The 13,789-nt window shown below is 49.5% G+C and overlaps 7 protein-coding genes across 7 annotated transcripts; 3 read left to right on the forward strand and 4 right to left on the reverse strand.

Annotated features, from left to right (window-relative positions):
* Positions 1-32: 32 nt before the first annotated feature.
* On the reverse strand, positions 33-1,124 carry N7466_004026 (deoxyhypusine monooxygenase; the record flags this gene model as incomplete). Its single annotated transcript, XM_057163423.1, has 2 exons — positions 33-558; positions 637-1,124. 2 exons carry the CDS (start codon positions 1,122-1,124, stop codon positions 33-35), a joined length of 1,014 nt encoding a protein of 337 aa, XP_057022104.1.
* Positions 1,125-1,935: 811 nt separating this feature from the next.
* Positions 1,936-2,239, reverse strand: N7466_004027 (uncharacterized protein; the record flags this gene model as incomplete). Its single annotated transcript, XM_057163424.1, has 2 exons — positions 1,936-2,183; positions 2,230-2,239. 2 exons carry the CDS (start codon positions 2,237-2,239, stop codon positions 1,936-1,938), a joined length of 258 nt encoding a protein of 85 aa, XP_057022105.1.
* An 892-nt stretch (positions 2,240-3,131) lies between these two features.
* Positions 3,132-3,923, reverse strand: N7466_004028 (ETC complex I subunit; the record flags this gene model as incomplete). The annotated part of the gene is made up of 3 exons (XM_057163425.1): positions 3,132-3,441; positions 3,507-3,617; positions 3,688-3,923. 3 exons carry the CDS (start codon positions 3,921-3,923, stop codon positions 3,132-3,134), a joined length of 657 nt encoding a protein of 218 aa, XP_057022106.1.
* A 289-nt stretch (positions 3,924-4,212) lies between these two features.
* N7466_004029 (F1F0 ATP synthase subunit f) lies at positions 4,213-4,859 on the forward strand (the record flags this gene model as incomplete). Its single annotated transcript, XM_057163426.1, has 5 exons — positions 4,213-4,260; positions 4,329-4,343; positions 4,492-4,639; positions 4,695-4,760; positions 4,834-4,859. The coding sequence occupies 5 exons, from the start codon at positions 4,213-4,215 to the stop codon at positions 4,857-4,859; spliced, it is 303 nt and encodes a 100-aa protein (XP_057022107.1).
* Positions 4,860-5,776: 917 nt separating this feature from the next.
* Positions 5,777-6,367, forward strand: N7466_004030 (ATPase F0 complex subunit F mitochondria; the record flags this gene model as incomplete). The annotated part of the gene is made up of 1 exon (XM_057163427.1): positions 5,777-6,367. The coding sequence occupies one exon, from the start codon at positions 5,777-5,779 to the stop codon at positions 6,365-6,367; it is 591 nt and encodes a 196-aa protein (XP_057022108.1).
* Positions 6,368-6,467: 100 nt separating this feature from the next.
* N7466_004031 (uncharacterized protein) lies at positions 6,468-10,085 on the forward strand (the record flags this gene model as incomplete). Its single annotated transcript, XM_057163428.1, has 2 exons — positions 6,468-6,558; positions 6,619-10,085. 2 exons carry the CDS (start codon positions 6,468-6,470, stop codon positions 10,083-10,085), a joined length of 3,558 nt encoding a protein of 1,185 aa, XP_057022109.1.
* Positions 10,086-11,224: 1,139 nt separating this feature from the next.
* N7466_004032 (NuA4 histone acetyltransferase complex catalytic subunit ESA1) lies at positions 11,225-13,118 on the reverse strand (the record flags this gene model as incomplete). Its single annotated transcript, XM_057163429.1, has 6 exons — positions 11,225-11,383; positions 11,457-12,619; positions 12,697-12,731; positions 12,785-12,849; positions 12,914-12,941; positions 13,036-13,118. The coding sequence occupies 6 exons, from the start codon at positions 13,116-13,118 to the stop codon at positions 11,225-11,227; spliced, it is 1,533 nt and encodes a 510-aa protein (XP_057022110.1).
* Between the last annotated feature and the right edge of the window lie 671 nt (positions 13,119-13,789).

The following is a 13,789-nucleotide window of genomic DNA, read 5'->3' on the forward strand; positions in this document are numbered from 1 at the left end:
CTTTTTTCATTTCATCCTCCTCAGAATCCTTCTTATGCCGCAGCAACTGCAGGGGCATTTCCATCGGGTACCAGCGCATATTCAACCTGGCCACTCTTCTCAAACTCTGCCATATCAAGCGCCACGATCACACTATCCCGAACCACCTGCTCAGGGTCATTCAAGAACTTCTTCAGGGTATCTTCCACACCCTCCTCATCACCCAAGCTACCAAGTGCCTCGGCAGCTTCGTGTCGCACCATACCCACTTCTTGCAAATCGCCAAGGCATTCTGTAAGGCAGGGAATAGAGGCAGGGTGGCAGAGTTGTCCGAAAACAAAGGCGACTTCATGACGGAACAGAGCAGAGGGGTCCTTGAGACCCTTGGCCAGCGCATTCACGGCGTCGACTGCTGTGGGGAGGTCTGGGGGAGAAGCAAGGTCACGAAGTCCAAACATAGCCCGGTATCTTTGGAAGAGAGGGAGTTTTGTGTCCATCAATGTCTTCTCCAGGTCGGGGATCGAGGGCTCTTTGGTGTGTAGAGGCATGGGGGGAGCAGGGTCAATGGAGGTAAAATCACTGCGAAATGAACAAAATTAGTAAAACTTGAAACCGAAAATTGTATAAGAGACGTAGTTTGGATCATGGCGATCGTACCTGGCCTTGAGTTTCTCTGCTTTCTTTTCCTCGGAGTTCTCCCACAAAATACGGTCAACCGCGATATCACAGGTCTCACGAACAATCTCCAATTCAGTCTCGTCATCCCGTAGTTTCTTCAAAAGGTCTAGGCTGTCGGTATATCCCAAGGCACCAAGAGCCTCAGCGGCCTCATGGCGACACATCGCATCTTCCTCAACATCCTTCACAACGTGCTGTAGGTAGGAAACAGAGTCGCGGTTCTGGGTTTGACCCAGGCAGTAGGCGAGCTCGTGCTTGAGGAGGGCTGAGCGAGATGCGAAAGCGGCGGCGATAGCTTGAATGGCGGGGAGTGTCTTTTCGGTGGCAGGCTGCACGCAGGCCAGGTGCTTAAGAGAGAACAGAGCGCGGAAGCGACGAGCGAGGGGTTCGGTTTCGCAGACGAGGACCTTACGGAGGGTAAGGACGGTCTCGTCAATGCCCTCTGTTTCGGTTGCAGAAGGTGCCATTGTGAAGAATGATGTGGGATTAGTTAATAAAGTGGTGGGTGAAAAAGTTGGAGGGACAATCTTAGAGATCTTATCATGATTAATTTTTAGAGTGGGGTGGCGGGGCTGCGACGATTCGGGTCTTATTGATCCGCGCGCAATTTCTATGTATCTGATGCGCCAGCCAGAAAGAACATGATTTACACAGACAAATTTTGTTTTTATTTCATGAAGCCTGAAAACTAGTATGAAAGAGGACAAGATATACTAGTTTTCAAATAGGTAAACACAAGTGTTTTTATGTATTCCGTTCAAGATTTTGTTCATAAATTACTAGTGGATATATATTCCGTATCTGGCGGGCATTGTTCCAAATACAAGCACCAGTTGACTTCAATGTTGAGTTAGGCCACATGCATATTGAAAGGTAACATAGGTAAATAGCCTTGGAATGATATGAGGTGTACATAAAAGTCCCTTTCAATGTTATGTAAAAGGTTAATTTTGGATTTGCTTAAAAGCAACATTCAAATGTTGTATGTGCAGTCTTTTAAACAATTTTTTTTCTCTAAAAACTTCCAGCGGATCTGCATGTATTTGGAGAAAGTAGGAAATACGTACGTACTAGATACATGTAGGATATGTAGCTGACCAAGTACATAGCCCGGGATATGTACGACGTACATGTAACTGAATGTCATATTGTGATGTGAAAAGTATTATGTAGCTACCAGTAGCTACAAATATCTACATCTGTGGACCCTCATCAAATATGACCTCAGGATAAATCTCATTCACCAAAAAATTTGAATGACATCGGAAATGATCTCATTTACATCAGATGATCATACGTCTCACTTTGAGATTGCAAATTCGCTTCCCTGCGCATATGATCCTTGTACTTGTGCTCATCATTCTTGATCTGGTCCTTGTACTTGTCCGTCTCTGCCTCCTGTTGTAGATCACTGGAAGGATCGTTGGCTTCATGCTCATGCTCTTGTTCATGCTTTTCTTCTTTCTTATGGCGATGAAGAAGCCTGTCGAAAAAGCTCTCGTGCTCATGGATGGGGCCAGTATCTTCTGTAGGGCGTCAGTCTACGAACAGAGGGTCTGGTAGAGCACTTACTATCAGCCATGATTTCTGGTAGTTTTGAAAAGACTTGGGTAGAATGATAACTCTTGAAATTCGAGATTATAACCCCTAGTAAATTAATGGAGAGAAGAGGTGGGGAGATAAGCCAACTATATAGTAGCTGGGAGAAAATCACGGAACGGTGCCGTCATCAACCAAACACTTCAACAGGGAATGGGTATTCTTCGTGGCAACTTTCTTATTATAGGTCACCATCACAGTGAGCGCATCATTGACTGAATTGAAGTGCCTTGGATGGGAAAAACGTGGAAGTAAATGATACATAGCTCCCGGTGGACTCGGAAATAAGAACCCATGTGGCTGGCTTGACTTTATCTCCTGATGAGCCAAGAAGTTTACATTTGATGTCAAATAGATATTGTTAGCGTGTAGTATGAACTTCCAAGTTTGGATTGGTATTGTTTAAAAAATCCCTCCTCCCCACGCTCAAATCCATGGCATCAAGGACCTTGGTGGATACTACTACTTGTATTACCTTGGAGCTGAGTGAGAGTGAAGATACTTGTAAACCTCAATTATTGCTTGTTACAGTACTATTTAGTAGTGTCTAGGATGGAAATACCAAACTGTCGAATAGGAGCAGGCTCTCGAAAAACTCTCCACTTCCAAGGTTGCGTTTGACTACCTACTAGGGAGGGGATCTGTTGCACAATATGTGGACTCGGATTATCCAACATTTGAAGGTTGTTCAACAGCACGGAAACTCTCAAAGTAGTCACCAAAACACCTGATGCATGTAGGACAAAAAGGCCTTACTGCAGTGATTACCAGTCGCTTAGCAGCAATGTTGTACCTTGGAAGCATAATCGTGTGACAAAAAAATTGAATGAAAGGGAAACCTGCATTTATATGTACATAATATCAAAGAAGAGCGCTTATTTGGTCTTGATGTGCTTGAGCTTCTTGGGCTCGTAGACAAAGTTGTTCGCATAAGCCTTGGGAGTGAAACGGCGCTCATTGGGCTCCTGGACAAAGTACTCGTAGCCTTGCTTCTGGGCAAAGGCAATCGCATCCTCCTTGGAGTTGAACTTGATGTTGGTGCCCTGCATGCTATCCGCGGAAGACTGCCATCCCATCAGAGGGTTCTCCCAACGGTGACCCTTCTGCAAGATATCCCAGTCCATGCGCCAGTGGTGTGAGTGCCATTTACCGGACTGAGTAGCAGGCTTTGCGGAACGGTAGATTCTGTAAAGAAATAGAGTTAGCATGGCCCTCTTCGATAATGCGATCTGAAAGGGCTGGTATTGTACCGGACAGTGCGGGCTTGGAGATCAGTGGGAGCGCCAGAGAGAACTGCAGCGGGCAGAGCATCGCCAGGTTCGCTGCCATCCATGACACGCTTGGGAACCGGGGAGAATAGTCTATATTGTTGATTGAAAATGTTAACAAGTGGGAATTTCACGCAAAGAACCGATTCTGGGGATGGCGCACGAGGTTGCGTGGTCAATTGTGGCCTCGTAGTCAGGCTGGTGACGAGCCATAGCCTGGGAAGCATTCTCCTTGTTGATCAAGGAGCTGCCGCTGTGAGTCGAGGTGGGAGCCTCTGAGGCGTTGGTCTTGACGGCAGGAGTACCCTGGGCGGAATTGGAAATGAAACGGGCATTGACAGGGACCAGAAGGCGAGTGCTTCGGAGGCCAGCAGCCCCTCCAATTCTGAAGAGCGACATGGTGAAAGTGGGTGAGCGGGGAGTGGAGAGAGAGCGTCTTCACGGTGATTGTGAGGTTAATCAGAGACCGAGTGCAGGTCACGGCTCCACCCAAAATGGTTTAGCGCGCTTGGCTTCATCCGACCACCCGCTTCCCGGCCAAAGGTTCTCTTCCTCCTGCATCATCAGTCGTTCCTTGCCCACTTGCGCTGCGAACTACCGTGAGTCCTCTTTTTGAGCCTTTTTGAACCCAAAGACACCATTTCTGTTCAATGCGACCAATTTTCTGACCACATCCAGTCCAGACAAGATGAGCTACATCGCCCGCCGTGGTCTTTCGACCTTGATCCCTCCCAAGGTATGCACATTTGAATTGATAGCTCAGACCCGCTAAATATATCCTCATCATGCTAATCACTCAAATAGATCGCCTCCCCTAACGTGAGTGACCCGAACCCTTCTGTCGCATGAGCCAAGAGCACCTGGCACCCCTCCCGGCCCCGACCCTTCCCGAAGGCTTTTCTCGTGTCAATAGCAACAATATACAACGCCAATTTTGCCCGGAATTATCGCTAATAAATTTGTTCAGGCCATTGGTGCCGCTCAGGATGCCGCTCGCATGGAGCGCGTGGTGAACTTCTACGCTGGTTTGCCCCGTGGCCCTGCTCCCCAGGTCAAGGCCACTGGTCTGCTCGGTCGTTACCAGGCCCGCTTCTTCAACAAGAACTCTGGTGCTCGTGAGTACTTCCGCTACAGTAACCTGACTAGAGTACAAAGTGCTAACATGAACAGCCCTTGCCCACGCCATTGCCGGTATCCTGATCATGGGCTACAGCATGGAGTACTACTTCCACCTCCGTATGTTCTCCTTGAAAGCCCTAGTCTTTCTCAATTATCTTCCCAAATGACAGCCCGCTGATTATATTTACAGGCCACCACAAGAACCACCCCCACTAAACTTGTCTCTTGTTGAATGAATGGGAGGATGATTGATGTACATACATCCTCTGTTCCCCTATAGTAAGGAAGTGCCAGGAGTTTGAGACTAGTGAATCTCATTTTGTTTCAGTACTAAGAATCTATTATATCACAAATCTTCTGTTGTAGCCTTGAAAATCCACACCGAAGAGTATAGTTTTGGTCAATCGTAGTCGAATGTGTGGCCTTGTTGGGAGGCATCTCCGCGTTCCCGCACTTGCTAGTTGTCCTACCACTGGCTCGACAGCCCAAAATTCTGATTTAAACACTATTTATAAAGTAAGCCAGATCTGATCAAATGAATATTCTTTCTGAACTTCATGTTACTGCATTATAGAGTCAAATGATGGGTGGTATAGAACATGACTGAGGCGCCCTCTCACAGCAGTCCCGACGGCGCTAACCGAAAACAGCCAAACTCTCAGCTTCAAACCCGAGACCCATCTTCAACAAGCCTGAATACCTTCATATTCATCATCCACACTCGGAAACATCTCCTCCTCCTCGATTCCCTTCTCCTTATCCCCGGGAAATTCTCTACCTGGGTTGTGGACTCCTATACCACGTGCGCCATCTCGAACAGCGACGCAAAACAACCCACCCCGTCACCGAATCTCCAACTACCCCCGGGAGGTGGCCCGCTCAACTCCCCTCTTCTGGTTGTGGACTCCCCGATCTTTCAGGGTACAACCAGCCAAACGAGCAGTTCAACTGTGGCGATTCTTGAATCCTGACAATATGTACGTACTCTGTCTTTTTCCCGTCAACACGCAAGCTTGGTCCGCGCCTGCCTACCGTGTCGCATGATTCCATCCAACCAACTTGTATCTTTATTTCAAACTACTCAGTTCTGACCTCTGTTGCATTTTGTAATTTCCACAGATTCGAGTATTGTTATGGCAGAGCAGAGTAGCCGCGATGTGGTAGATCAGACCCTGTCGGGCGGCGAGCCTTCGCCTTCCGACGTTCCTGCGAGCACAACCGACAAGACTTCTGCTGGAGGGGACGTGGGCAAACATATCGCACAACTGCCAGAATCCCAAATATTATCCGAACAAAAATCCAACGACGTGACGACAGAGACGACAGAATCTCAAGGCAAGCGGACTGGAGGCGATAAGGACACCGGGGGCTCTTTGATGGTGGGTATCGTTGATGGAAAAGAAGAGAATAGTCGGCTGAACTGGTTGCAGGATCCTTCAAAGCAAGGTGTTGGATTGGTTGCCTCTCGAGCTCTTGAGCTTAATGGACTAGCGTCGGCATCAGATGGTGGAGATGATACGGCGTCCCAAGGCGGCTCAGAGTCAGATACCAGTCGAACAGATGGTAGACACCACACTCGAACGGGATCTGTGAAGAAGCCTTCGATGTTCAAGCCGATGTCTTTCACCAAGTTCACTATGCCAAAAGCGCCGGGAGCCCCTCCCCCTCTTAAAGCGCCTGAAAAAGGTTTGTTTGTATATCTCTCTATTGTGGCCCGTGTCTAACAAAGAGTGTTTGTTACTAGTTCCATCAGCCTCTACTACCCCACTCGGAACACCACAGCCCAGTTCACGGCCGCGCTTAGTTGCAAAGACCACCAGCGGCATGCGCGATTCTATCTCCAAGACCGGCGCAGGTGGTGCAAAGCCAGGTGGATCGGGGCCAGACCCAAATCAAGTCTGGAATAAAAACCGACGTATGTTTACTTATTTCAGAATACAGAATATCTCAATGACTGACTTTAATGTAAATATAGCCGTTCAAGCGCCGCCACCACAAAAGCATTTGACTGATGAAGAATTGAAACAACAATATGGTATCCACATGACTTCTAGAATTCAAGAAGACTCTGGCGGGACTGAATCCAAATGGGCGGACATCGATGATGACGAAGATGACTGGGCTCCCGAGACTATCGAATGGGGAGATGGAACAAAGGTTCAAATCAATCCACCACCAGACCACCCGTCATTGCCAGAGGAAAGCCCCCAAGCGCCAACGGAAGTGCCAGAGCAAGAATTAGTGGCTCAAGAGGCACCTAGAATAGTTGCACCTAAGCCAACCACCTCTGTGGGGCCAAACCCGACTGTACTCCGGATTGGAGCAAGTGCCGAGCGGCAGGCCAAGGCCGCAAGTATTTCATCAAGAGGAACAAATGACCGAATGCCCTCAGGCTCGACAAGTCCAGCTCCCCCACCAGCCAAGTCTCCCTGGGCAGCACTGCCTCCCGTGGAAAGAGTGTCTCCAGTCAACTCGTCCTTGCAACCACCTCCTCCAGTACCGCAATCTCGAGGCCATGCCAATTACTCCCACCGAGAAGATGGTCACCATCCCGCATTACCTCCTCAGGAGATTGCGGCTGATGATTTTAACCGCACTTGGAGAGAAACAACTTCAGGGGCGCCTCGAGAATTATACAATTCTCGATCTGGTCGATATGAGCCAGTGGCAGATAATAGAAGACCTTCGTGGCGCCAGGATCAGGGCCCTCGGCCTCCTGCTGTGCTGCAGCGATCTGGGCATGATGAACATGCTGGCCCTGCAGAACCGTCAGCGGCATTCCAGACACATCGATCTAGCCACCAGGATGGCATGCGTCGCCGTACATCGTCGAATGTGAGTGGTGGAAGTGGAAGCTTTGGCCGTCGTCCATCTTTCGGCCGAGATATGCCTCCCCCAAGATACAATGATGCTCGCAGAGGCTCCTATGCAAATGGCATGGTCGACCCAGCGTTATTGCCAGTGAGTCGTGAGCCAGGGCATGTTCGTGAGGTTTCTCCAAATCGCCAGCGTGCCGGATCAGGCTTCGCTGCACCTCCATCAGTGAGTGTAGGTAGTGAATCCTCGCCCGTTGAGAATCAACCAGCTCCAATTGTAGCACCAGAAGTGCCACAGGAAGACCCGCTGGTTCTACAAGAGCGTATCATGAAGGAGAAGCGACTGGAAGCTAGACAGCGCCGACAAGAGCAGGAGGAGCAAGAAAGGCTAGCCAAGGAAGAGAGAATTCGTCAGAAGCTTGCGGCATTGGGACCAGCCCCAGATAAAAAACGCAAGGATAGTATCGAGAGTCGCAAGCCTCAGGTGTCAGCTACAGACTCGTCTCCCACTGCAGTTATAACTTCACCCCCCAAGCCTCCTGTTCCAGAACCTTCTGGTGAACCCAAGCAATACGGGATGATGAAAGTCCATCATCCGGACTCAGTGAAGAAATTCATCGCAGCAAACGAAAGGGATCGTGCCTCTGAAAAGCAAGCTGATAGGACTTCTCCTCACACGCGTCGTGTTACTACCACTTCCCACCACGATTCATCACAACAACACCACCACCCCGCACCCCCTCCTTCTTCCTCCACCAACCACCCATCTGAACCTCGACCTTCAGACGCCATAGTTGATGAGCAAGACTCCCAGCAGCGAGGGAATTTGAACATTTCCAATTCTTTCGCTCCTTGGTCGACTGGCCCTAACCTTGCTTCCACGCCCCCAACAGTGAATAACTTGTGGAAGCCCATGATCGGTGACCGCACCCTTGGGAACGGTATTTTTGACCCAAGCCTTGGTGGGTTCTCTTCCCGAGAGATCAATCTACGCAATCAAATTCCCGCCATGCCTGCTGCCCAGTCCTTCCCTCCCCAGGAGGCAGCTCCGATTCCTTCTTTGCCATCACCTGAGACCAGACATGTCTCTTACGACCCCCTCAGTCCCATCGGCCGCCCTGGCCCGATAGGCCCCCCTAGCTCTCAACCCCAGTTGAAGAATGATCGCCTCAACTCTTGGAACAACTTTGGTATCACTGCCAGAAAAAGTGAAGCCGAAGCAAACCAGAAATACCGACAGGAGTTCAACGAAGCTCAAAAGCTGCGACAGGAAAACCAGCGTGACCAACCTAAGCCGCCCTCAAAAGGCAGCGTATGGAGGAAGGTTGTGGTTGGTGAGGATGGATCACGACGCATAGTCTCCGAGACTACAAACGGTGACTCTAAGTCTCCCACTCAAGCTGCCCTTGAGCCTGCTGTTGAGCCTGCGGTTAAAACCGCGGTTGAACCTGCTGTGGAGCCCACTGCAAGACCTGGTCATACATGGAAGCAAATCCGAGTTGGAGAAGATGGCGTCAGACGCCATGTTGCTGTTCACCACGTCCCCGGTACTCAAACTTCGAAACCCGCTCAGACACCCACAAATCCGTTGAATGGCCTTGAGCCCCCTGCAGATGGTCTCTCCTTCGCGGAAGGACCTGCACGTCCCATCACAAATATGCCTGCACGCAGTTCACGATTTTTCCCAAATGTGACTGAGCAACCTAAACGGTTCGGAGTGGAACACCTCGAGGTGCAGCGAAGCCCATCTCCACCTCCTCCAGAAGAATATTCCCATCCGGTCTACTCTAATGGGTCCGCCCGACCATTGGTGCACTTCCCTCCTGCGAAGCCCGTTGTTAAGCTGCCACCAAAGGCTATGCCTGCTGCGCCTGCCCCTCCGCGCACATTCGCCTCTATGGCCGCGGCACCTCCGCAGGCTAGCCCCATTCCGGCACCTAGCTCGGCAGCAATTTCCTGGCAAGATAAATTCAACGGTCTCTTTGGAAAGAAAACTCCTCCAGAGAAGAAGAGTGTCCTGGCCGTCGCTTCTGCTACTAAAGAACCTCTTGATGTTCAGCTGCCAGCTGCATCGGTTTCAGTCTCTTTCCCCAACCGTCGAGTTGAAATTGAAAGCACTTTGCAGACTGGTGATGGAGACCTTGCAGCTCGTCAAGTAGCTGAAGAAGAAGCAATCTTTGAGGATCGTGAACCAGGCTCGCAGCCTGGCGTTCGAGTCCCGAACATGGCCCCTGCTGCTGCCTGGCATGCCCCAGCTCCTCCGCCGCCCTCCCGAGTGCGACAAAAGAACGTGAAACCGATGCGAGTGCACAGCATTGACATATACTGGGTCGGATCTGGGGAGAGAGATCCCCAGGGAAATACTCGCGTTTCTGTACGACTTCCTGGCCAAGAAACAAGCCAGACTCTACTCATGCCTCGGAAGATTGGTCAAAACCGCCACCGTAACCCATCCCAACCGAAGACTGCTCGCAAGCCCCTCAAGCGACCCCGCGACGTGTCCGGTGGATCTACCTGGAACAAGAAGCCCTCTTCGTCTCAGCAAAGCAGTGTCGCAACTACTTCATCTCGCCACCAGTCGCGGAATGCGTCTTGGGGTCCCCGCAACCAGAGTGGCTCGCAGTAAGATGTCAACATCTTTTTTTGTCTTTCGGGGTTCTTCAGCGGTGAGGAGTTGGAGGCGTATTCTCCCCATTTTGGGTTCCATAAGTGTGGACACAACGAGTGGAATTTCTCACAACTCAATCCTTTTATCATTACCGACCCCCATTGCTTCAACCACGCCTCCAAACCACGAGTTGATTTTGTGATTGTTCCCACCGTCTTGAATACCTCCATTTTTCATGGTAGGCATCGAGCACAGCCTGGGAAGACAGCGTATTCGCTTCATACTTCATCCCCCCCGACACCTCCTCCCATTTATCCTATATCCCGCCTTTCTTCATGTGTGTACTTTTTTTTCTGTTTCCCAATTTTATTTGCATGCCTCGGAATCTGGCTGTGTGAACTGGAGTGTGATTGATACCGAGGATCCGAAGGCGCCGGTGTTCTTTACCTTTTTTCGGTGATGGAAACAGGTATCCATTTCCATGAGCAAATCCCATTTATGGGACTTGAACTCTTTGCAATTTTGTTTGCTGAGAGGACGTCTTTTAACTTGGGGTGCTAATGGCGGGGCTTCTCGTGTATTTTATCTGCTTCCAATGTCTCCATCATGTTACTTCAGCTGCTACCCACGCACTTGTTTACCCAATTTCTGGATTACCCATGGGCCGGGTTACGTTCTGTACCATGTAGCCTTACTACTAGCAATGAACCATCTCAAACTACAAACCCCCAAACTCCATTTGTAGAAAAACAGTAGTCTTAAGACTTCCACGCCCGCGTTAAATGCCCAAGGAAATGCCTGTTACCTCCCTTCCATGCCCAGGTGGTTAATGTGGCTTATATGGAATATCAAATGAAGAGCATCATGATCTTAACAAAGAATGCATACATAGTTGCGTCTTGTCCGTGACTTGATGAAAATTAAATTGTATATCATTTTGAAATTTAGAGATACACTTGCCAGACCCGAGAAAAGTCCAGCTTGTCAAAGGAAAGAGACAATCCCAACCTAAACACCACCTCAAATCATCCCAAACACCAGTAAAAGAACCAACCTCTTGGCCATGCATCATATCATTACTACCACCCAACCCCGCGAACAAAAACTTGGAGCCCAAGGCAGAGGAAACGTCGCCTTCATGTAAAAGTTTGCGCTTCTTACCAGTTCCAGGTCCGATTTGCCGCATTAAAGACCGGCGGCTTCCACTGAAGACGAGCAGGGTCAATCCTCCGAGCACCCTTGACCTTTTCTTTTTCGAGGCGCTTATTGTGTTCTCCAACGGCGTAGTCTGTGAGGACGATAACCCAGTTTCCTTTCTGAAGTGAGGTTAGCATTTCAAGATGAATAAGAAGAGATAGAAGACGAAAGGGATTGGGGATGAAAACGCACATGGTATCGAAGCATGTTGAAGACAACCAAGGTCTCGTGAACATCTTTCTCAGTCATAGCAGTAAGAACTGCAAGCTCATTCTCACTCATTGCCTCACGACCTGGCTCTATCAGGAGTTCGACGAGTGTCTCACGCCAGTACTGACGATAACCAAGGAGACCCAAATCACTGAGTGGCTTTTCGGGGGATCCGAGCTTATTTTCACGCTTGCTGAGCTCGTAGCTGAAGGAGATCAAGAGTCGACCAAAACCACGGCGCTGATACTGTGGGAGTGTCAGGATACAAGCCAAGTTGTAGCCCTCGGCAGAGTCTTTTTCCTTCGAGAAGTAGCCGACGAGGTGACAACCCGTTTCGTCCCGGGTGCACATGCAGTAGAACATGAAGGGATCGACATCATAGTAGAGAGTCTTGTGGTCCAGGAACAGTTTGCTAAGAAGACACAAGTTACGGCACCAGGTGCGTTGCCGACGACCGTCAACCTCGAAGAAAGAGATGTTGTCGTCGCGGTAGATCTCGTTACCGGGCGGGTGGACGAGAGTGCATTTTGCGCGGTGGCGCTCGAAGGCACGCTGGTTGTCGAAGTAGCTGAGACAGAACTCGTCGATGTAGACCAGGTCTACATCTGAGAAGGAATCTGGATAAGGCGAGAAATACCAGGGCTCGATGTCGTACTTGCCCATTTGAAGACGGGTCAGGTTGCGCACTCGGTGAATCTCAGTCGGGTTCTGTGTCATACTACCGCTGGTGCGGAGTCGTTCGATCTCTTCTCCACGGGAGATTACCTCCCCGGACGCTGTCTTGACCTCGTCTTCCTTGAGGTCCTGGGCATCTGTCATATCCACATCCTCTGAATCGGCTGCTTTGGGTGTATCAGCGGCGGAGGCCGCCTCTGATGGGAATAGAGATGCATCACCGGGTGTCTGGACATCGTTCTCTTTGCCACCAGCCTTTGATGGTCGGTGAGTCTTATCAACATTTACGTTCTTGCCGCCGAGAGCATCTGGTGTCATCGAAACCTCACGGCTATCTGCACGAGGGCGTTTCTGGGAATTCTTGCTGGGCGCCGCCTTGTTTGCGGCAGCTGTCTTTTTCTTCTCTGGTTTTTCTGGTTGGGGCCACTCAACCTCCTGGGTTAGATCAATACGAGCAGCGTGAATCCATTCTGTAAGACTTCATTAGCATTTCCCTATTATAAAAGAGAAGTAGGAGCGGTGGTTCGAGGCTTTGGAATGAACATACCGTCAAGACGCTTATTGAAGTCGACATAGTGAACGCTGTAACTTTCATTAGTAATGTCAATAGAAAAATTTCCTGCAATTCAACATACTAGAATGATGGCCCATCTTTGCGCTGTCTAATGGACAGAATTTCAGCTTTGCGAAGCTCGCCATCCTATAGTCGCAATTAATATCATATCACGTGACATGTCACCAGAGTCTGCGCTGTCGCGACTCACCTTCTGCACCATCGCCTTCACACCGATCCTACCCCACTGTTCAGAAAACGCGACCGAGAAAAGTGAAGCCAAAGGCCAGGGGGATAATTCTATGCCTTGATTTCACCGCTGGAAAGACTTACCTGACGGTGTTGAGGGTAGCGAACCCCTTCTCGACGGGATCGGGCGTCCCCGTCGCCTCACCGTGAGAGTCCCGGACGCCCATTGTGGTCAACTGTTTGCCGATGTGGGCTCAGCACGGATGATGAGTTTGCTGAATTTGATGCGATACGCGATGAACTGAGGTTGATGGTCGTGGTGAGAAGGCAAATCGATGATAGAGATTAGTAAGCAGGAGCCGCATCGGGTCATGAACTTTGGATTCACGATTCACTTGGAAGTTGGGACGTTGAGGATTCCGCGTGAGATTCGAATGGATTTCAACCTCGAAAAGAAGAAGAACAGTGCCTGCAATTTTGTCAAGAATCAAGAATAGAGAGCAATTTATCCAAGTCTAGCAAATAATTCTTTTACTTAGAACTGACAGCGGCATTGCAACCTATTGGTACGATACATACTACAGTATAGTACGACAACCCATTGATGAATCAGGGTTATGACTTACTTTTCTATGTACTTGGTCTTTCTCTCCCTCTCTCCCCCCTCCTCCAGAGCTCTCGCTGTATGTGAATCGGTTTCCAAAGTCGTACCAGTCTCTTGCTTGTGTCATTTTAAGCTAACGTTGAATATATTCACCTAGTATGTAAGTACATAGTAAATCTACCACCCCTATTACCTTATACCTGCCCACTGTTTGGACTCAAAATTGTACCAACCATTTATCCAGACCCTAGAAATAGCCGACTACCATACTCCCGAGGCCAACCGCTTAGGTTC

The sequence above is a fragment of the Penicillium verhagenii genome, assembly GCF_028828195.1.
Source record: "Penicillium verhagenii strain IBT 33310 chromosome Unknown utg000005l_segment0_segment0, whole genome shotgun sequence".
NCBI classification, from domain to species: domain Eukaryota; kingdom Fungi; phylum Ascomycota; class Eurotiomycetes; order Eurotiales; family Aspergillaceae; genus Penicillium; species Penicillium verhagenii.